Genomic DNA, 21,999 nt, shown 5'->3' with positions numbered 1-21,999 from the left:
TTTAGTGCTGTTATGTAACAAAAAAGATCTACATTTGTAAGTTGCACTTTCATGACAGAGATTGCACTACAATCTATACTTGTATGAGGTGAATTGAAAAATACTATTCCTTTTATCATTTTTTACTGTGCAAATATTTGTAATAAAAATAATATACACAGTGATTTCAATTACAACACAGAATACGGGCTAGAAAAACATCCAAAATATTTAACAAATTTCAATTGGTATTCTGTTGTTTAACAGCACAATTAAAAGTGCATGGAGTCTGAGTCTATTTTAGGTTCAGTAATGCAAACTCTATTAGGTTACACAGTACATTTATTAGTTTATTATGGGTATCTTTTCTAAAACATCTAGCTTATCAATTCACAGTTACAATGCATAATTGTTATATGTTGTTCTTTTTAGATTTTTTTTCCTTTTAATCCTTCAAAATATCTTTTCTTAGTGTATGACTTACCACAAAGGACAAATGACATCGAGCTTTTTTATGGAAATATGCGTAAAGTTATTCTTTCTGTGGTTGGAGATGCTAGAGATTCCAGTTGTAAGAGGGAGTCTCAAGGACACAGCTTGGAATCAGACAGGTAAAGTGAACATTAGACTTAACACATAAAAATCATTGTGATTTACTGCTCATTAGGGGGGGTCATGTTACTTTTCACATTAAAAGCTTAATAAAGCTTTTTAGAGGTAGTGGTGTATTGAGTAATCAAACACTGTCGGTGACAAAAAGTAGATGAAAAAGTTCAGCTTTTTTTTTTCTTTATACTTCCACTCCCTTATTTCTCCACGGATTAGAAAGGGTTTTGGCAGTACCCTGAAAATGATATTTTCTGAGTTGAATATTACAATGGATCTTGTATTTGCATTTTGATGTACATTCTGATAGAATTGTTGATAACTAAAATTTTAAACTAATAAAAAGCTGAGGATGCACCCCTGCCTGCAATTTATGGATATCTCTTCTGCTGCATTCTGTCAGCTGGCAAAGAGAATGTATTTTTTCAGAATAAATTATGCCCCTGATCTGAGAGATTAAGGCTTGTTTGGGGGTAGGTAAGAGAAGCTAGCTGAAGTTTTGATGCCTCTGTGAGGAGAATAAACTTATTATCAGGAGCTGATCAGCTGTTACACTGACTTATCCACCAGACGAAACCCTCGAAGATTGTGGAACCCACATTGCTTCCCTAAAGGAATAGTAAGATCAATCCAGAAGTCAACTTTCCTCAAACTGCTAGTGTTCCAGTTCAGGGATCAGTTCTGCGAGGACTATGGAGCAGTTCTGTGGAACACTATTAGATACGTCAAAGTACATTTGTCCCTGTTTTTTTTTCTTCTCGTGCCCAACAGTTAGCTACTGACAAACATTATGATATCACCTACCAGAAGCAAAGAGGCAAAATATTTATCAGTTAACTCTGATATATGTGTCAGTGTGTTCTCTCTTCTCTGCCTCCTAACCTCGAAGCATAACATGCTACCTAATACTTGAGTTCTCGGCTGTTGTTCTGTCCTTCCTAACTTCCTATTCCTCCTTCTGAACTTAATAGGGAAGAAAAGGGAAAACCCAGTGAGCGCAGGAATTGTCTGCTGCTGAGATCTGGTTTCAAAGCTCTCTAGCCAGACAGAAGCCCTACAGGAAAGGGCAAAACATCATCGACTCTCTTCCTCCCTGTCTTCCCCACCAGTCTTCCTCAAAGGCTCTGAACCCCTGGGGACTGAATGCTCTTAAGATTCAGCTCTGTCTCCAAGAAGTAATGCTTGGCTTGTCTTCATGGCCTGGCAGCCAACTTTATAGCTCCTTGTCCAGGTAAAGCTGTTCGGGAGTCTCAGTCCAAATGACAGACCCCTGGCAGGCTGCATTATCACCAGGATAAACCCAATTGTGCAGACCTTTCTTTACTTTCAGAAACTTTGTGCTTCATTGACCTGGGCTGATCTTATTGGGTAAAATCTCCACCCTTCTTCTGATAGTATGTTTGTTTACTCCCCTCCTACATAGTATCAACATTGGAATTGACTGCTGCATACTCCAGACGCTCTCTCCATTTCTCTGCAGATCAGTTCCCTCTAGGGCTCCCGCTGTCTAATATAATTCTGAAGCAGATTCTCCCTGCATGTATGATATGCCGCCTGCTACTGAAGTGCTTTCCCTCTGCCTCTGAGGATTCTGGAAAGAGTGCTTCGTCTTTCTCAGACTTGTCAAGTCCTTACTTTACCAAAGATACCCATAAATCAAGTTGCAGAATTGCTGCTTTTTTCCTGGCCTAAAGTTATTATTCCTTTATGTCATTAAGTAATGAAACAAAAGTTTGTCCCTGGTGAGGAGGGTCCTGCACCTGGCTGCAACTTTAGCCTCTGGGTATAAACTAGGTAGAATTTAAATTCTACACTCTTCAGAATTGCTGAGGTGGTCTTTCTCCCACTGGCTGCTAATTCCTCTCCCAGATCAGGGCACATTTTATACCTTCTAGACCCTGCTCCCTACTTTGTCTTCTGTGTAGAATCCTAAAGCATCCAGCACAGTCCTGGGGATTTAAACCATCCCAATCCAATCAATAAAGATTACTAAGTTGTCTGCCATCTTTTTTGTTAGGGACCACAGCTCCAGTATGTTGCCCTTATCTTCAGTAACAGTAAAGAGTCCTCCATTAGTGCTGTCTCTTTGAAATGTAACAACAGGGTGGCTGGGGCCTGGGATACAACGAGTCCTCCTCCATTCCAAAGCCTCGTTGCTGGCTTCCTGAGTGAAATCTCTGCTTCTTTGAGTGTTGGTCCCTAAGTGTATTTCATTGTGGGTATGCATGTGCTTGAGACTGGAAGACTTGTGCTAATGATGTCTGTTTGTCCACGGCTGCAACCTCTCATGGTGTGAATTGAGCATTTAAGTAGTGGTACAGACCAAGTGCCTTTCCAGTTCTCTACCGCTGCATAGTCTGAGAGGGAACTCTCCATTGTCCACAGAGCTGATCTTGTAACTTCAAACCTGTAAACATTGCTAGAGAAATTTTATTACTTAAATATTAGTTATGGTTAGTTTTGATGATTTTTTAGGGACCTCGTCTACTCTAGGTCTGCCCCAACCCAGATAGGGCTCACGTTATGCCCAGGATCCCAGGCTTGGTGATGCATCTAGGGCAAGAGACAGTTCTTGGTCAGCAACAACCATGAAAGGTGCCTGTACTGCCTTAGAGAAGCTTATATTTTGACTGGGTGCAGTATCTGCCACTCTTCCAAGTGGAACCTGGCATGCATGGGAATTCAAACTTAGGATGAAGGAATATTTTTTTTATGAGGCCTCAGTCTGATCCAAAGCGGACAGACCCCCTGTGCTTATCATGCAGAGGTGTTAATGAATGTTCTGTCTAGCACTGTCACCTCTGACACATGGGTGAACAAAGTTAGAGCTAAAAAGCTCTTTTTCCCAAGCTCACCAGAAAGCCCTCTTAAAAAGCCTAAAGAAAAACCCCCTTCCAGAACCACCTAAATGAAAAGGAGGTACTTCCCTGATATCCTTCTCAGTTAGGTGACTCTTCATGCTCTAGGTTCAAGAGCCTATAAAGGGCATAATACCAACCCACAGGTTGTGAGGAATCAGAGCCTTTGCATCGGCACCATTGACAGAGGAAGGACTGTCAATACTAAGAATGGAGTGTAACAAACCAAGACCAGCACAACCGCCAGTACCATCAAAGGATAAATGAGAACTTCATGGACTGTTGGTACTGACATGAGTGCATAAGGAAACACCAGTGTCCAAGAACAGACACACATACCACTCCTGAGGATATTTTTTGTAATTCTCAACCCAGAATCCCCCCTTCTAAAGGACCTGGTCCTTACAAGGATAATTTTAACACTAGCAGTCTACAAACACTACAAGAGAAACTGATTCCTCATTCTATCTACTAGTTGCATTAGTGCTACATAGATGGTATCAAGGGCACCACAAATGGAACTGGAACTCTCATTTTCTTCAGGAGAATCTGACATGGAGATGGGACTGCCATCAGCCCACCAAGAGATACAAGCCCAGACAGAGAAGTTAGGATATCCTGGGCTCTGCCACAGCCTCATAATATGGGGTTCTCTGCCCTCACTCCAGGACTGTTGGTTTCCTCTATGCCAGGGGTTCTCAAACTTCATTGCAATGTGACCACCTTCTTACAACAAAAATTATTTCATTACTCCAGGATGGGGTACCGAAGCCTGAGACCGCCCAAGTCCCACTGCCCTGGGTAGGGGGCCAAAGCCCGAGCCCCACCGCTCCAGGCAGGGAGGTCAAAGCTGAAGCTCAAGGGCTTCAACCCTGGGCAGGAGGCCTACAACCTGAGTCCTGCCGCCCAGGGCTGAAGCACTCAGGTTTTGGCTTTGGCCCTGGGCAGTGGGGTTTGGGCTTCAGCACTGGGCCCAGCAAGTCCTAGCGACCCCATTGAAGGTCCCAACCCACAGTTTGAGAACCGCTGCTCTATGCCTTGCGGCCCTTATCAACCTATGTTGGATCCCTCTCATTGACCATGCTGGGGACTGTGGATAACATTTTGTATTATCCGGAATTGGTAGGGCATTGAGGAAAAGATAGAGCCAGATCTAGTGGTACTGCCAGTTCCAACAGGAATATCTTCATCTCCTGATGAGGCACTTGCTCTGGCCTCGTCATCTCTGCCAGTTGACCATAAACAGTTTCAAGATTTATTGAAGAGAATTGCAGATGAGCTCTAGATTCCTCTGGAGGAAATTGAGGAGACACCCCACAAACTCCTGGATGTATTATAGAGTATGGGACCTAGTAGAGTCGTACTCTGTTAACAATTCCCTACATAGTGGGAGAATTCACTTACTGCTATTTCTCCTTTTTCCCCTGATCTAGCCCATTCTTTGGAGTAAATTAAAAAAAGAATCAAAGATGAGTTTGGAGTTTTGTATTAACTAGTCTGTTTTATCAGAGAAGGCATCTTTTTGGGAGTCAAGTGAACTATCTCTCAGAAAGATGTAGAGTTGTGGGTTTTTTTAAAGATCATAAGGACAGATGACAGTCAAATCCAAAATGTGTGAATTAAAAATTGCATCCAAAAGCAAGCTAATCAGCTGCATCCAAAATTGTTATACCTTTTTGTAATAGGCATGACAACTTCCTACGATCAAAGGGTTGAAGTATCTCTTTTTAGAAATTTGTACGGTAGCCACCTGATTACTTCCAGACACCTTCATCTGGCAATGCCAACTAGAATTTTTTTTTTTTTGTAAACTACTCTGCTGATGTTTGTTGCCCGTGCTCCAAGCACAACTGTGAAGTAAGCCCAACTCATCTGGCTCAATGCTTTCGACTTCTGCTATCAGAAATTGTTTCTGGGTGGGAAGTAAGATACATCAAGGGAAAATTACTTGCAAGCATTGGTTTGTAGTTGTCCTCTTCTATCCTCTCTCTCTCTCTCCTGCCTTCCATCAGAGTGTTGCTTGGAGTTGTGACCTCATTATCTAATATTTTGCTCCAGAAACGTCAAACTGGGGGTGGGGAGAAAAAATAGTAAGTTCGAAAGTAGGCTTACTTCTGGTAGGAAGAGCTAATAAGCTGTGAACAATTGCTGTTGCTGCGTTAGATGTCAGGAGACTACTATGAAATTCGAATTACCAACAAGTAATTTTCCCTCACCAGTTGCTGAAATGCAGCCTTCTCAAAGAATATCATTTGCTACTTTTCAAATTTTATGTAAACTAAACTGCCCATTGTCGTATGTCAATTATATATGGCTACTGAATTTCAATAATTTCCTATTAATGGAAACTTCAGTTGAAATTGAGGCCCTAGTAAACTGAGCATATGTATTAGTTTCAGATATTAAAATAATAAAATCAAGCTAGTGCTCGAAAGAAAAACAAAATGTTACCATGGCTAACTAACTTTGCATAAAGAAATTACTTTTGTCTGCAGTAAAAGCTCTTTCTTATTTCATGATTTCATTTTAGACTTGGAAGCACTGATACACATACCAATACAACTTTGGATGTTCTTCCAGTTAAAGGACCTCAAGGTCCCCCATTATCTTTAAATACTGATGACCCTGTTCAGAATAAATTGATTTCTCGAGAGACGTGGGCCATTCAGCCTGAACACTTAATTTTGACATCTCCTATTAGTGAGTATTTTTTTTAAGTTTGGATAAGTAAAATAACTGGTCTAACTAGTGGATGTTCCTAACCTACTGTCGTATTTAAGTTTGGCTTTGGTGATACCTTTACTATAGCTCTATTGAATTTCCTCACCAAATAGTTTGAGCTGTGGTTTTGGTTTGTCAACTGAAGTTGCTTTCAAAATACCTTGAGTTGCCAGAATGTGTCCTGAAACAGAGATTGTGAGATTGATTGATTAATTTCTAAAATATAACTCCATTGTCAGCAAGAAGAACCACCAAGGTACGAAACATGACAAAGGGATGTTAAATAGCAAACAGTTTCCTTCTTAATCAATGGTGCTGTCAGTTTTTGATCTGCTGTAATTTTATTCATGTAAAATTTTATAGCTGAACTAAAACTTTTTTTGTATTGTACAATAGGTGCAACAGCAGAAACTGGACATATACAAATTATCAACAATTGTAATAGATCATTGAAATTTGAACTTTCTTGGCCAGCTCATTGTCTTACAATAACACCTCAACATGGAGTTATTGAGCCAAAGTGAGTCTCTTTTCATTGGTCTTTTTCTACTATGAAAGGTATTTTCTCGCTGTTCAGATTACTTTGACCATTGAATCTGGTAAAAGTTTGAGCTTTCATGAATATATATACCACATAGGTCCTAATATATTAGATATTTTACTTTTATTTTTGGTGTTTTAACCATTATAATTGCAAATTAAAATTAGATATGATTTATCTAAAAGTCTTTGAGATCAGTTGTATCATTTCTCACTAAGCACATACCACTATAGCTATGCCAGTATAACTCCACATGTGAACACACTTCCAGCATACATGTGATTTTATGTCCAGTGTAATTGTATGGAGTAGTTATACTAGAGTAAAATCACTTATTCCAGAAAAGTGTCCACACAATAAGTTACACTAACCTAGATACATTGGTATATTATATTGCTATAGTTGTGTTGGTCAGTTTTCCAGTGTAGAAAGCCTCTCGTGAAGGATCTTATCACTGAGTAGGATTAGGGAAGAGGGATGCCTACTCATTAATGAGGCCGTTCTGGACCCAGCTAGAACCGCTTGGCAAATCCCATGCTGGCTTCTACCTTTTTTTTAAATATGGAGATATACCTGTCTCATAGAACTGGAAGGGACCCTGAAAGGTCATCAAGTCCAGCCCCCTGCCTTCGGTAGCAGGACCAAGTACTGATTTTGCCCCAGATCCCTTGGCAGCCCTCTCAAGGACTGAACTCTCAACCCTGGGTTTAGCAGGCCAATGCTCAAGCCCCTGAGCTATCCCTCCCCCCAAAAGTGGATGGACAAAAAATATTATGTCCCAGCATGGGAGACTGATCATCTTCTCCCGCCTCCCAGCCAACTCCACCATGGTGAATGCTGTTAATTCCTGTGGCCAACAACACCAGATGAGGTCCACTCCCTGCAATAAGGATTAGAAGCCTTTGGACCTTTTCAGGAGGAAGGCCACACTTGAGCTTCAAATTGCCAACTACCAAGCTCTGATGGCTAAATACGACTACGTAAACTATTTGAAACTGAGAGATTTTATTGAGAAGCCACCTGAATCATATTGCGATCAATTCAAGACCATTGTTCAGGAGAGACAGTTAGTAGCAAAATAACGCTACAGTCTGCCCTCGACACAGCAGCCAGGTCCATCTCCGGAGGTGGTGATGCGACATACATCATGGTTCCATTTCTTGGGCTTCCCGAAGGAGGTACAGTCAATCATCAAGGACCTTCCCTTTGAAAGCACTAAACTCTTTGTGGAAAAGACTGATGCCTCTCTGCATGTGCTGAAAGATTCTCAAACCACTCTCTGTTCTCTTGGCATCTATAAACTGGGACAAAAGAGGAAGTTTAGTCCGAGGCCTAGCACAAACCGTGCGCCTCCCAATATCTAGCTCAATGTTACAATGACCCACAGGGGAAGAACAACAAATTTTTGAGGCATAAACTTTCTGGCCTGCAACCTTCTTCATCCCAGCTATCCATGTCCAAACACTGATTTTGATGTGTTGGTTGAGATATTGATAGACCACTCCCCCCATTTGCTACATCCGACCACTGCCATCCACCCATTTGGCCACCAGACAGTAGAATTCTATGGCAGAATTCTGCCGCACCTGGGAACACATAAAATGAGACCAATGGGTCTTAGCAATCATTCGCACTGGGTACTGTATCCATTTTACCTCTCTGACTCCCCCATAACAACCTTCCCCGTCCCTCTTCAGGGACTTTCTCATGAAAATTTACTATGGCAAGAGGTAGGTAGTCTCCTCCAGTTAAGGAGCTATAGAACACTACCTCAACATCTGTGGTGCAAAGGGTTCTACTCGCTGTTTCCTAATACCCAAGAGGAAAGGAGGTTGGAGACCCATACTAGACCTCAGAACTCTCAAGTTTGTCAAAGCTCAAAAATTCAAGATGGTCACTAGCAACTATTTGTTCCAGCATTAGAATAGGGAGACTAGTTTTCAACCTTCAAGACACCTACTTTCATATCTCAGTGCTACCGACTCTCAGACGATTTCTCAGATTTGCTCTGGGACAAGACAATTACCAGTACTCCCCTTAGGGCTATCATTGGCCCCTAGAGTATTTTCAAGGTTCTCTCAGTAGTGGACACACACTTATATGCTCCCAAGGGATCATGATTTACCTTATCTGGATGATGGCCTCCTCAGAGCCTGGTCTCTGCAAGAGAATCACTGAGTCATCAAAGCTGCAGTGTGCTTGTTTACAGACCTGGGCTTACAGATCAACACCTAAAAATCAACCCTCATTCCAGTGCAACACTTGGAATTCATAGGGGCCAACCTCGACTCGTTACAGGCCAGAGCTCTCCTACCTCAACACAGATTTCTCTCCATGGCCACACTCAAAGAGACCATTCAAAGTACCCCGCGAACATCAACCAGACAGTGCCTCCAACTCTTGGGGCATATGGCAGCAAGCACAACAATAATACCACATGCCAGGCTTCACATGTGATGCCTCCAGATGTGGTTCAGCCCAGTTTACAGACCAAAGAGGGACCGACTAGACAAACCTCTTTCACTACCAACCAGAATCAAGAACTCCTTAGATTGGTGGAAAGACCCAGCCAATGTTTACAAGGGGATCCCCTTCTCCCAAACTCCCCTGTTGCTTCTCTGATAGAGTGGAATGCACATCTAAACAACCTCATGACACAAGGCAAGTGGTCACCCACATGCATATCTCTTCACATCAACCTCCTCAAGCTAAGAGCATCAGGAATGCCTGCGGTCACTTCCTCCTATTGGCCAAAGGATTGCACACAACAGTCGTAACAGACAACCTAGCCTGTATGTACTATATGCACTTACCTGAACAAGAAATGTCCACACTGGTGCTCCAGAGCAGAGATAGGACAACACTGCCTGGGCGATGCTCTTGTTGCCACTGAGACAGAAACCTTCTCTATGCCTTTCCTCCATTTCCCCTACTATTGAAGTCCTGCTGAAAATAAAAAGAGATGGGGCACGTCTTGTACCCTTACCTCTCACAGCTTGTGACATGCCTGCCAGTCCCTCTCCAAGCCACTCCGTACCTCCTCTTGCAGAATAAATGACGTACTTTACATCCCAACCTGAGGATTCTCTGCCTCAAAGCATGGCTCCTTCTTAGTTTCCAACATCTAGAAAGCTCCTGTTTGAAGGAGGTACAAGAGGTGTTACTACACAGTAGAAAGTCCTCAACATGACATACTACAAAAATGGTCCAGGTTTTGGACTTGGTATACTTCCCAACAAATCTCCCTGACATCTGCAACTCTTCCACATACCTTCAATTATGCACTGACCCTAAAAAGATTGGGGCTCTCTGAGTCCACCTACCAGCTATAGCAGCCTTCCACCAACCAGTAGAGGGATACTCAGTGCTGTCACACCCAACCACTAAAAGGTTCCGCAAGGGTATAAAGCCCTTTGCCACAACCTCGATTTCCTTCTCCCACATGGGACCTAAACCTGGTATTAAAAAGACTGATTAGGTCTCCCTTCAAACCCATGGCCACATGTTCACTTACATACATCTCAGTGAAAGTGGCCTTATAGCAATCACGTCGGCAAGGAGAATAGGAGAAATAGCAGCTCTGATGGCACATTCCCTTCTGCCCCGCCCCCTCAGTTCTTTTGGGACAAGGTAACACTCAGGCCATATCCAAAATTCATTCCTAAGGCAACCTCCCCATTCCATATGAACCAATTGATTCACTTTCCAAGCTTCTACCCAAAGCCTTGCCATGACAACAGGGAGGCTATATTACACACAATAGATGTGAGGAGAGCCCTAGCCTTTTACCTGGATAGGCAAAGGCTTTCTGGAAGTCACTGAAGCTTTTCGTTTTTGTTGCAGAAAGATCAAAGGGGTAAGCAACATTACTCCAGAGGCTCTCCAAATGGGTCTCAAACTGTATTAAACAATGTTATCACAACATGACCCCTCCAGATAGTATTTGCACGCACTCTCCGAGGTTGATCTCTTGATATGTTTCCTTCTTCAAGAATGTCTCTATCTCAGAAATTGATAGAGCAGTAACATGGGCATCAGACCACACCTTTGCAGAACAATGTGCGATCACTGGGGACTCTGTTTCCATGCCATATTTGGCTCCACAGTACTGTTTATCTGTAACTGACCTGACTTCAAAGTCCCAGCCCTCCGGTGGGCATGCTGTTCAAGAGTCGCCTACTGTGGAGAGCCCATAGGGATATTACTTGAAGGCGTTACTCACCTTGTGCAATAACCATGGTTCTTTAAGATGTGTCCCTCTATGGGTGCTCCACAGCCCCCATCTCTCCGCTCTACTTCAGAGTTGTTATCAATGGCTCTGCGATAAAGAAAGAACTGAGGGGAATTAGCCTGTGTGCCCTGACTCGCCTTGTGGCGAGGCATGAGGGGAGGCAGCACATGTGGGCCTAGCAGACACTGCTACTGAAGTTCTTCAATCTGCAGCGCAGGGACGCAAACACTCCTAGAGTGGAGCAACCATAGGGGAAACATCTCTAAGAACCATTGTTTCTGCATAAGGTGAATAACTTCTTCATCTTACAGAGATAGATTAAAAGATACAGGTAGTAGAAAATAATATACTGACATTAATGGGAGGTAACCAGAGGGTAGACTATGTGTACATGGAAGAAGTGAGGGAAAAGATGAACTTAGACCTTTTGGTGGAGAAAGGCATGTTTGAGCTGGGCGTGATATAAGAATGGAAAAAGAATGGCCAGCAAGAAAGGATGTGGAAGATTGAGGATATGATGGAAAGACTCTGTCAAGAGAAGTTTGAAAAGAAAAATACTGAAACTCATGCCATCAGCTGGGAGTGACAGAGAATCATAGGTGCCTCAACTCCCTGTAAAGAGGAAAAGGAGTTGAGAAGTGAAGTACCTTTTGAGTTGAAGTTTCTCACATAAGATTGTGGCAACTTTAGTTTTAACTTTCAGACTCGCATGACTGATTTGTTTCTATACTAACTTCTTCAAACATGAAGCACTGCTACAGATGCATCCCAAATTAATTCCTGTGGGTGGGGCTTGGGATTGTCTCAAAATGAACCATCCTGCCAGTTTTTTTTGTTAATTCCATTCTTATCCCAACAAAGGCTTACTCTACAAACTAGATGTCAAAGATCGCTAGACCCAAATCAGTTAGACTTTAGACTGCCCACCCAGCTCTTTAGCTTAATACCAACAAACCTGTCTCCAAGACAGATTGTATTTCTCATTTTGTTTGTTTCTTTGTATTCTGGCTGGGAAGTAGCTCCAAAATCAGACGTCTCATGCAGGATATTTGTAAAACAGCCACAAGTAATTCTCCACATTCATTAATCTCGCATTTTGGCATTTGCTTGGGTCTTGTATTCTGGTGTGTGTAATATTTCTGAATTACAAAATGTAATCAATTTCTTCAACATCTTGGGAGGAAGGAAGACCAGCCACTCAGGCTCACCCATTTAATTCTGTTCTGCTTCATTGACATGGCTTGAAATTGTCTGTTTCATTTTCCTGGGAGTCAGCCACCAGATGTGAGGGGTGCCTACCTGAAAATGTCTCCTGTACACCTAAGATAGGTGAGACTGCCTTTAACATCCCCCTTGAGACATTCTAGAATGATTTCCATAAGTCCAAATCAAGACCAGCCTGGAGGGCTTCAAAGAGTAAACTCTAACAGTAATCGCCTGATTTCACTGTGGCTACTGAGTCCCAAGGCTTTGTCAGCACTGCAAGCATTGGAGCAAACCCAGAATTCCCAGTGTAATTTCACCTCCAAAACGCCTGATAAACTCATGCTCAAAGTAGAAAGGTTCCTCAGATTCCAGATGCACTTGAAGTCTCAGCACTTTGTTAGTATTACAAAGTTCTGGCACATCTGATGAGGTGGTCTCTTTCAAAGAAGAGGTCAAGACTCAAAAGAATTGAAAAGTGATCACTTCTGACATATCGGTGCTCCTAACTTCCTGCAGCTTTGTAAGAAGATCTTTTTAATTCCAGTGTACTCCCTTTGTACTCATGTTCATAGCATAGGAAGTTAAATCAGAGTATCGCTTCTCGGCTCTATGAGCTAAGATCAAGCGCAGTATCTGCTCTGATTTAGCCAAACTTTGTGTTCTTCTAAGACCATGAAGTCCTCAATGGACTTCAAGGCATCCCTCCAGCCCTGCATTAGGAGTGGTGGGAACCTTCAGTGCAATTGGAATGCTTTTATTTTCACCAAAGTCAGTGGCAACTGCAAGAAAAAGAGGAGGAAAGCTCGCTTTTATGGTGACTGGTTTAAAGGGTGCCTCAAATATTCCTTACCCAAGTCACGTTGTCCCGACAGTACAAACTAGAGCCCACAAGTCCTTAAGTCCTATTTTCAATGAGCACAACAAAACTATATTGTCTAGGGGTTTTGGAACATATAGCCGGCTTTCTGCTTTCTCCAAGGCAGACGAGGACAACTTTTACAACCATTGGCAGTTACATGTAAGTGGAGTGTACATATATACCCTTACTCTCAAGGTTTTGAAACATACAGAGACCACAAATTGCAGTAATAAATAGGATGTAAATTTAATACTAGGAATAACATTTACCCACTGCACTAAGATCTAGAACTTTAAAGTCATATATCTAACGTTTGCTCTTACAGTGTTAAGTGATTTTTATATGTCATGAGTTATGACGTGCAAAGAGAATGAAAGTATAGATATTCAGTTTTGTATGTAGATACTATAGTTTTTACTGCCTTTTTTGTTGTTTCTTTAGGACCAGTATCTTAATTCTTGTGAGTCCTAATCCATCACTTGCCACAAAGCCCTCAGTTTTTCCTTGGAGTGGTCTAATTTTTGTACATTGTGACAATGGACAAAAGGTAAAAGTGGTTTTCTTAAAGTTTCCATGAAGTCTTAAGATAATTATTGGTTACTATACTGCTAAAAGTTGGTTTAATTTTGGGAACTAATTCATTACTTTACCATTCCACTAAAATTACTTTTCCCATGAAAGTCTGTTCTGTAAACCTGTAAAGATAATATTAAAACCCATTGGGGATAAAACCATTCAAGCAGGGGTTTATTTAAATGTAAAGATAGGTTACGGACACTTAATGGGGAATATTTAATTTAATTGAATAGGTTAAGGCTGTTGTTTTGGGATCCAAAGATTCTTGATTTGATAGAGGTTGTCAGTCTTTGAAGAAGAATGATGGGCTTCTTAAATTAACTGAGTTATAGCTAAAATGGCCACACACCTGTTAAGCACTTACTTGCTAAATTAAAGTACAAAGCATATGAGATATTAAAATACAAAGAACTATAGTAGTTTGTTGCTAGACAAGGGTGGTGAGCACTTGCTTGTTTTGGGCCTGATTCAGCAAAACGTACCTAGCTTTCTGGAGTCTGCAGAACTGTAAAAAGCAATAGACTAGGTCTGTGGCAGGGAGGATGGGCAAGAGAAAAATACAATTTTAGAGACATTTTGGGAAGAGAAGAGAGGCCGAGAATGGGGTAAGATGAGGAAGTGAGGAAATGGGGTACTGCAGAAATCAGCTCAAGATATACTATGCTTTATTGTAGAAAAAACTGGAGTGAAGACGGAGAAGGTATAACAGAACCAATGGATGTAGCAAATAGGGTTTGATCAAATTGTATTTGTCCATTCAACTAACTTTAACTATATGGAAATTTTGTTAATTTGCTTAAACACTATTTTATGGTGTTTGACCTGCCAAACACGATTAAGCAAATAAATAATAGATTAATGCTTGTGGAATTCAAATATAGTTCACGAATACTTTTTATTTGACCAGTATTTACTACTATAGTAGCCCCATTTAAAGTTCATTCCAATTTTAGAGGTATCACCATTTCCAGCTGTATTCCCCATTTTAAGTGTAGAGAATATCACTGTAATCAATAGTAACTCTAACCAGACTATACTTGAAGAATATTCAGAAGGCTGCATTGTTTGTTCGTTTGTTTTAAAAAAACAACTGTTGGTTAGAGGAAGAGGCACAGCCTCTTTAAGTGCATAATGTCACCAGTATTTTTCATCTTGCCTGTTAAGCTTAGTTCTCAGGCTAGTAGGTTCTTCTTGGAGTGCTTGCTCATATCCATTCCAGTTAGGTGTGCACACACCACGTGCACGTTTGTCGGAAGATTTTTACCCTAGCAACACTCTGTGGGTCAGCTGGGTCGCCCTCTGGAGTGGCGCCATCATGGCGCCGGATATATACCCCTGCCGACCCAACCGCTCCTCAGTTCCTTCTTGCTGCCCGTGTCGGTCGTTGGAACAGTGGAGCGCGGCTTAGCTGTCCTCCACTTCCCTAGCTACTTGTAGTTTCTTCGATATCTTTGTTGTATATAGTTGGAATTTAAATAATTACAGTTAGTTTGATAGTTCTTTAGATAGTTAGTGTATATAGTTAAGCGGAGTTTGGGCATTAGCCCCTTCCCTGCACCCAGTGCTGGGGCCCATGCCCTGTTCACCGGTATTCAAACCTTGCTTGGCCTGCCACAAGCCGATGCCTACAGGAGATCCCCATGACTCCTGTCTCAAGTGCCTCGGGGAATTGCACATTACAGATAAGTGCTGTATTTGCAAAGCATTTAAGCTGAGGATGAAGAAAGAGAGACTTTCGCCTAAAGAATCTCCTCATGGAAGCAGTTCTGAATCCTCCACCCTCGGCACCGAGCGCTGAGCCCTCTGCTAGAAGCGCTTCTCTGGCACCGGACCATGCCGGCACCGCTAAGACGCCGCGGTACCAGCCGTCTCTGGCGCAAGGACCTGCTCGGCACCGATCTCTCTCCCCAAAACTGAGGAGGTCGAAGTCCTCCACTACCTCTGTGCCCTCTGCACCGCAGACGCAGCCTCATTCGGACCGCCCAGCACCTACACCCACCGCAGCACCGACTGCTGCTGTACCGTCGACTCCAGTCCCACAGGGGCTGTTGAATCCCGTCCCTGAGAGCTCCTCGCCAAGGCCTGTGGTTGAGCTTACGGTCCCCTCCGCAGCCAGGGACCTCATAGCTATGACGGAATCTGTCCTGCCTCAACCGCCGGCACCGTTGGTGCAGGTATTACACTTGATAGGCAAGCCAGCCCTAATGAGACCACCTTCAGTCGACCCGGCAGATCGGCACTGATCACCATCCAGGTCCCCAGAGCTGTCCGCGGTCCCATCGACGATCACAGTCCCGACGCTGCTCGCAGTGCCAGCACCGATCGCCTCTTCAGTACCGGTCATACTCGCGGCATAGATTGATGTCTCGGCCTCCGGCTCGGTATTCTCGGTACTGCTCCAGCTCCTGGCACCACTCCCGGCACCAGGACTCTCACAGCCGTTTCCGATGCAGACCTTTGAGATCCAGGTCAACCTCCTGGCACCGTGCAGGTCGCAGGTCCCGATCTTGTTCTCGGTACCGGTATGGCTCCAGGTACCGATCCCCGGTGCCGAGGAGATCAGCAACGGCGAGAGAGAAGGACTCTTTCCAGGGTCTTTCAGCTCCTCCCTGGCTGTCCCGGCACCCGTCCGTGTCTTTGCAGGTGGACAGTTTGTACGCCCAGGACAGAGACTCCGATGTGCCCGCCAGGATATTCCATGAGCCTCAGGCCCAAGATCATGGCTCTCACCAGTGGGCATTCTGGACACCCTGGGCATATCATCAGGCCCATCTCGCTCCGCCACATCAGAGCACTGGGTGTCGGAAGCCACTATAAGCTGCCCTCCTCCTTCTACTTCAGAAGAAGTGCTGGTCCAACCACAAGACTCCAGATCCCAAGGGAGACAGAGGCTGGCCACCAAGAAGAGGCCTCAGCTGACCCGCTTGTCCCTGGTGTCTCCTCATCCTACTCCCCTGACGAGGCGGTAGCCGGAACATCTGTAAGCCCTCCACCAATTGACCTGAGGGCCCACCAGGACCTCCTCAGGCATGTGGCACTAAATATGAACTTGCAAGTCGAGGAAGTCCCGGAGGTAGAGGACCCAGTGGTGGACATTTTATCATCTGATGCCCCCATGAGAGTGGCCCTCCCCTTTATCCGGACGATCCAGGCCAATGTCAGCACGATCTGGCAGTCTCCGGCCTCTATCCCACCTGCTGCCTGGGGAGTGGAACGTAAATATATGGTGCCCTCCAAGGGCTACGAATACTTATACATCCATCCTCCTCCCTGCTCCTTCGTTGTCTAGTCGGTCAATGAGAGAGAACGCCATGGCCAGCCCCAGCCCCGAAATCAAAGGACGCGAGGCGCATGGACTTGCTAGGGCACAAAGTCTACTCTGCAGGGGCGGTCCAACTCCGCGTGGCTAATCAGCAAGCCCTCCTTAGCCGCTATAACTATAATACCTGGGCAACGGCGGACAAGTTTAAGGAGTTGCTCCCACAGGACTCCTGGCAGGAATTTGCGGCCTCCTGGACGAAGGAAAAAAGGTGGCTAGAACTTCCCTCTAGGCTTCCTTGGACGCAGCGGACTCTGAAGCCAGGACCCTAGCCTCTGGAGTTACTATGAGACGTATCTCATGGCTGCAAGTCTCAAGCCTTTCCCCGGAGGTCCAGCATACAATCCAGGACCTCCCCTTTGAAGGGCAAGGCCTCTTCTCTGACAAGACAGGCCCTAGGCTGCAAAGCCTAAAAGATAACAGGGTCATTATGCGCTCACTAGGCATGCACTCGCCAGTGACTCAGCGCAGGCCGTTCCGCCCGCAGCCACACCACTGTTACCCTCAGCCCAGACAGAGACAGGACTTTGCCAGAAGGCGGGGTAGAACCAGTCGTCGGAGGCAGTGAGGCACCCAAAGAGGCCAGAACCAAGGTCCCTCCAAACCACTCGCAGGGCCAAAACCCACCTTTTGAAGGTGCGCCCGAGGACGACGTACCAGTTTCATTAAAGGCTCCATTCCCTCCTTTCTCCAACCGCCTCTCCCTTTTCCTCCCTGCGTGGTCCCAGCTAAGTCAGATCACTGGGTCTTATGCAAGCTGGAATTTGGGTACCACCTCCAATTTATTTCACGCACCACATACCACCCCCCTTTCTCGTCCCTCTTCAGGGACCCCTCTCATGAGCAATTCCTCCTTCAGGAGGTGCAGACGCTCCTTGCCAAATGAGCCATAGAAGAGGTACCAAAACACGAAAGGGGCATGGGGTTTTACTCTCGCTACTTCCTAATCCCCAAGGCAAAGGGGCATCTCAGAGCTTTCCTGAATCTGCGGGAGCTCAACAAATTCGTGATAAAGTTGAAATTCCGCATGGTATCCCTGGGGACCATCATCCCATCCCTGGATCCCGGAGACTGATATGCCGCCCTTGACATGAAAGATGTGTATTTTCACATAGCCGTCTATCTTCCTCACAGGAAGTACCTCCGGTTCGTAGCCAACCGCCAACATTTTCAGTTCGTGGTCCTACCGTTCGGCCTCTCTACAGCCCCAAGAGTATTTACGAAATGCATGGCTGTAGTCGCCACCCACCTCCGCCGCCGTCAGATACACGTTTTTCCATATCTAGACGACTGGCTCATCCGAGGGACCTCCGAGGCACAAGTCACCCATCACGTCGGCATTGTCAAGACCTTTTCCTACATCTAGGCCTGATGATCAGTGCGGAAACATCCACTCTGATTCCCACTCAGAGGATAGACTTTATTGGCGCCACCCTGGACTCCAATTTCGCCAGAGCCTGCTTACCGCTGCCTCGGTTCCAGGCAATGGTGGCCATCATCCAGAGCCTGCAAGCTGTTCCATTTACTTCGGTTCGCATTTGCCTCGGTCTCCTGGGTCACATGGCGGTCTGCACGTTTGTGACAAAGCACGCCAGACTGCACCTCCGTCCCCTCCAATCGTGGCTCAACTCACTATACCAACCAGGCAGAGATGCCATAGACAGGATAGTCACCATTCCCCTGAGCATGCTAGGCTCCTTCGAATGGTGGCTGACCCCCTCCCTGGTGTCTGCAGGGCTGCTGTTCCATCCGCACCAGCCTTTTATGCCCCTGACGACGGACACGTCATCTCTCGGCGGAGGTGCTCACCTCGGACATCTACGCACTCAAGGCCTTTGGTCATCTCAGGAGCTGGCCTTGTACATCAGTGTCCAGGAGCTGAGAGCAGTCTGCCTTGCATGCCAGGCATTTCAGCAAAACTTGCAAGGCCGTTGTGTGTCAATATTCACAGACAACACAACAGCCATGTACTATATAAACAAACAGGGCGGGACAAGGTCCTCGACCCTTTGTCAGGAAGCCATACAACTCTGGGACTTTTTGTATAGCTCACTTTATAGACCTCATAGCGTCCTTTCTCCCGGGGGTTCGAAACACTCTGGCGGATCGTCTCAGCAGATCCTTCCTTTCTCACAAGTGGTTGCTTCGCCCGGACATTATTCTTTTGGTCTTCCGGAAGTGGGGATTTCCCCGTGTAGACCTCTTTGCGTCCTGCGAGAACAGGAAATGCCAGATATTCTGTTCCTTTCAAGGCCTCTCCCAGGGTTCGCTAGCGGATGCTTTCCTGATACCATGGACGACTCACTTGCTCTACGCTTTTCCACCGTTCCCACTCGTCCACAGGGACCTGCTGAAAGTACGCAGGGACAGAGCCCGCTTGATCATCGCTCCAGCGTGGCCCAGGCAGCACTGGTACACCATGTTGCTCGACCTGTCAATAGCCTACCCCATCCCTCTACCTCTTCACCCGGACCTGATAACTCAGGACCACGGCAAACTTCACAACCCAGATCTACAGTTCCTCCATCTCACGGCATGGCTCCTAAGTGGTTGACCCAGTCTGAGTTGCATTGCTCTGCCCCAGTGCAATAAGTACTCTTGGGTAGCAGAAAGCCTTCCACTAGATCAACATATCTGGCCAAGTGGAAGTGTTTCTCATGCTGGTGCGGAGAGCAGAACGTTCTTCCCGCTGAGGTCTCGATCTCCACCATCTTGGACTACCTCTGGTCTCTTGCACAGCAGGGCCTAGCGGTATCATCATTGAGGGTACACTTGGTGGCCATCTCTACCTTCCACCCAGGGGAGAATGCCCGTTCAGTGTTTTCACATCCTGTGGTATCTCGATTCCTCAAGGGCTTGGAGCGCCCATACCCCCACGTACGCCGCCCTGCCCCAACCTGGAACCTCAACCTGGTTCTTTACCAGACTTATATCGGCCCCATTCGAGCTGTTAACAACTTGCTCCCTTCTGTACCTGTCCTGGAAAACCGCTTTCCTCGTGGCCATCATATCAGCAAGATGAGTTTCCGAGCTTCGGGCTTTCATGGCGGACCCTCCATATCCTGTGTTCCACAAAGACAAGGTGCAGTTGCGACCACATCCAGCCTTTCTCCGCAAAGTGGTATCGGCCTTCCGTGTTAGCCAGGAGATCTTCCTTCCAGTCTTCTTCCTGAAGCCACATTCATTGCGCAGGGAGCAACAATTGCACTCCCTAGATGTCCGTAGAGCACTCGCTTTTTATATCGAGCAGAACACCCCAACTCTTCGTCGCAGTGGCAGAGTGTATGAAGGGCCTACCCGTTTCCTCACAAAGGATTTCATCCTGGGTGACATCGTGCATCTGCACCTGTTATAACTTGGCTCATGTCCCCTCAAGCCACGTCACGAGCCACGTCACTGCACACTCTACCAGGGCTCACGCTTCATCTGCTGCCTTCCTGGCTCACATGCCCATCCATGAGATATGTCACGCAGCTACCTGGTCCTCGGTCCATACCTTCGCCTCTCACTATGCCCTGGTTCAGCAGTCCAGAGATGACGCAGCCTTTGGCTCCGCAGTATTACACTCTGCGACATCTCACTCCGACCCCACCGCCTAGGTAAGGCTTGGGAATCACCTAACTGGAATGGATATGAGCAAGCACTCGAAGAAGAAAAGACGGTTACTCACCTTTGTAACTGTTGTTCTTCGAGATGTGTTGCTCATATTCATTCCAAACCTGCCCTCCTTCCCCACTGTCGGAGTAGCTGGCAAGAAGGAACTGAGGAGCGGTTGGGTCAGCAGGGGTATATATCCGGCGCCATAGTGGCGCTGCTCCAGGGGGGGACCCAGCCGACCCACTGGAGTTGCTAGGGTAAAAATCTTCTGACGAACGTGCACGCAGCGTGTGCACACCTAACGGGAATGGATCTGAGCAACACATCTCGAAGAACAACAGTTACAGAGGTGAGTAACCATTTTTTTTGGGTAAGTGCTTCCATCCTCGTTTTCGAAACATTCAGTTTACAATGCATACGCTATTTTAAACGTTAAAAATGATACCACATATCTTCAAAATTGTTGACAGCCATCTGAAAGTGTTTCTCTCTCAAATGAAAGTGTCATAACTACTTTTAGGGGAGGAAGAATAAAATCTGGTAAACTACTTAGGGAGCCACTTGACCGGAAATACTAGTATTTTGACACTGTAGTGGAGTCATTTGTTTTCTAATATAAACCCTTTTACAGTCAAAAAACATGTACACATTAGAATTATCTTTCCTTCAAACTATTTTTCTTTAATGGTTTACTTTATCCTCGGTTTCATAAATCTTTAAGTATAGGATGGCGTATTCACTGACATGGGAAATATAACATCAAATTAACCAGCTTAAAAAAAGTATAATAGTATGTCGAGAGAGAGAGAGGAAGAAGGTCACTGAAAAGCTTTCTAAAGTTATATTATTCTGCACTTGTGACCATGTTCACACAAGAATTTTCGGTTGAGAGTTTCATACTGGGACAATTTTAGTCCCTAAATTAGTAGAAGAAACGTAGTGATTCTGTGAGGGCTTGCATGTGTGCATTACCTAGTAGGTGTGTGTGTCTCATGCATCAATGGAGGAGAGTTTTTTCCTTAATGATATCCATAGGGATAACTCTGCTCTGTCGCCTCTTGCTCTGTACCAAGTGTATAAAGGATGGAGTCATCGCACCCCAGCTTCAGTTCCTTCTTACTGCTTTTGGTCTGTAGTTAGTTATTAAACAACCTGTAGACCCAGAACTCTAAGTATCTTTCCTAATGGTTAGCTGGTCCTTTGGACATATATTTTTATTTCATTTATTAGAAATCTCTTATTTTTGTTTTGCTTAGAGTTTAGGTTCAGTTGGGCCTCTGAAACTTACTGGGTACCAGCTGACTCTAAGTCACAGTCCCTCAACTTTAACCTCATTCTGTTGCTGGAAACTCAGGTCATCAATGACATTAATTCATGCTTTCTGAAATGCTTAGCTGAGGGGCGCATTTGAGACAAGTGTTCCATCTGCAGGGGCATTAAAACTAGAACAAAGAAACAGATAGAAATGACTCCAGTATCTCATCATGGGAGCTGTCTTAAGGCTGG

General features: G+C 45.0%; 1 protein-coding gene across 1 annotated transcript in view; it reads left to right on the top strand.

The window, feature by feature from the left end:
• Positions 1-21,999, top strand: part of CEP192 (centrosomal protein 192) — a 224,551-nt gene that overhangs the window by 174,853 nt on the left and 27,699 nt on the right. Inside the window, exons 44-47 of the mRNA XM_075062017.1 lie at positions 452-590; positions 5,974-6,143; positions 6,561-6,684; positions 13,443-13,548. Coding sequence (XP_074918118.1) covers positions 452-590; positions 5,974-6,143; positions 6,561-6,684; positions 13,443-13,548 — 539 coding nt within the window. The remainder of the gene's footprint in view (positions 1-451; positions 591-5,973; positions 6,144-6,560; positions 6,685-13,442; positions 13,549-21,999) is intronic.

This window comes from Chelonoidis abingdonii, chromosome 2 (assembly GCF_003597395.2).
Source record: "Chelonoidis abingdonii isolate Lonesome George chromosome 2, CheloAbing_2.0, whole genome shotgun sequence".
Lineage (NCBI taxonomy): Eukaryota > Metazoa > Chordata > Testudines > Testudinidae > Chelonoidis > Chelonoidis abingdonii.
This window is presented reverse-complemented; position numbering and strand designations above follow the sequence as displayed.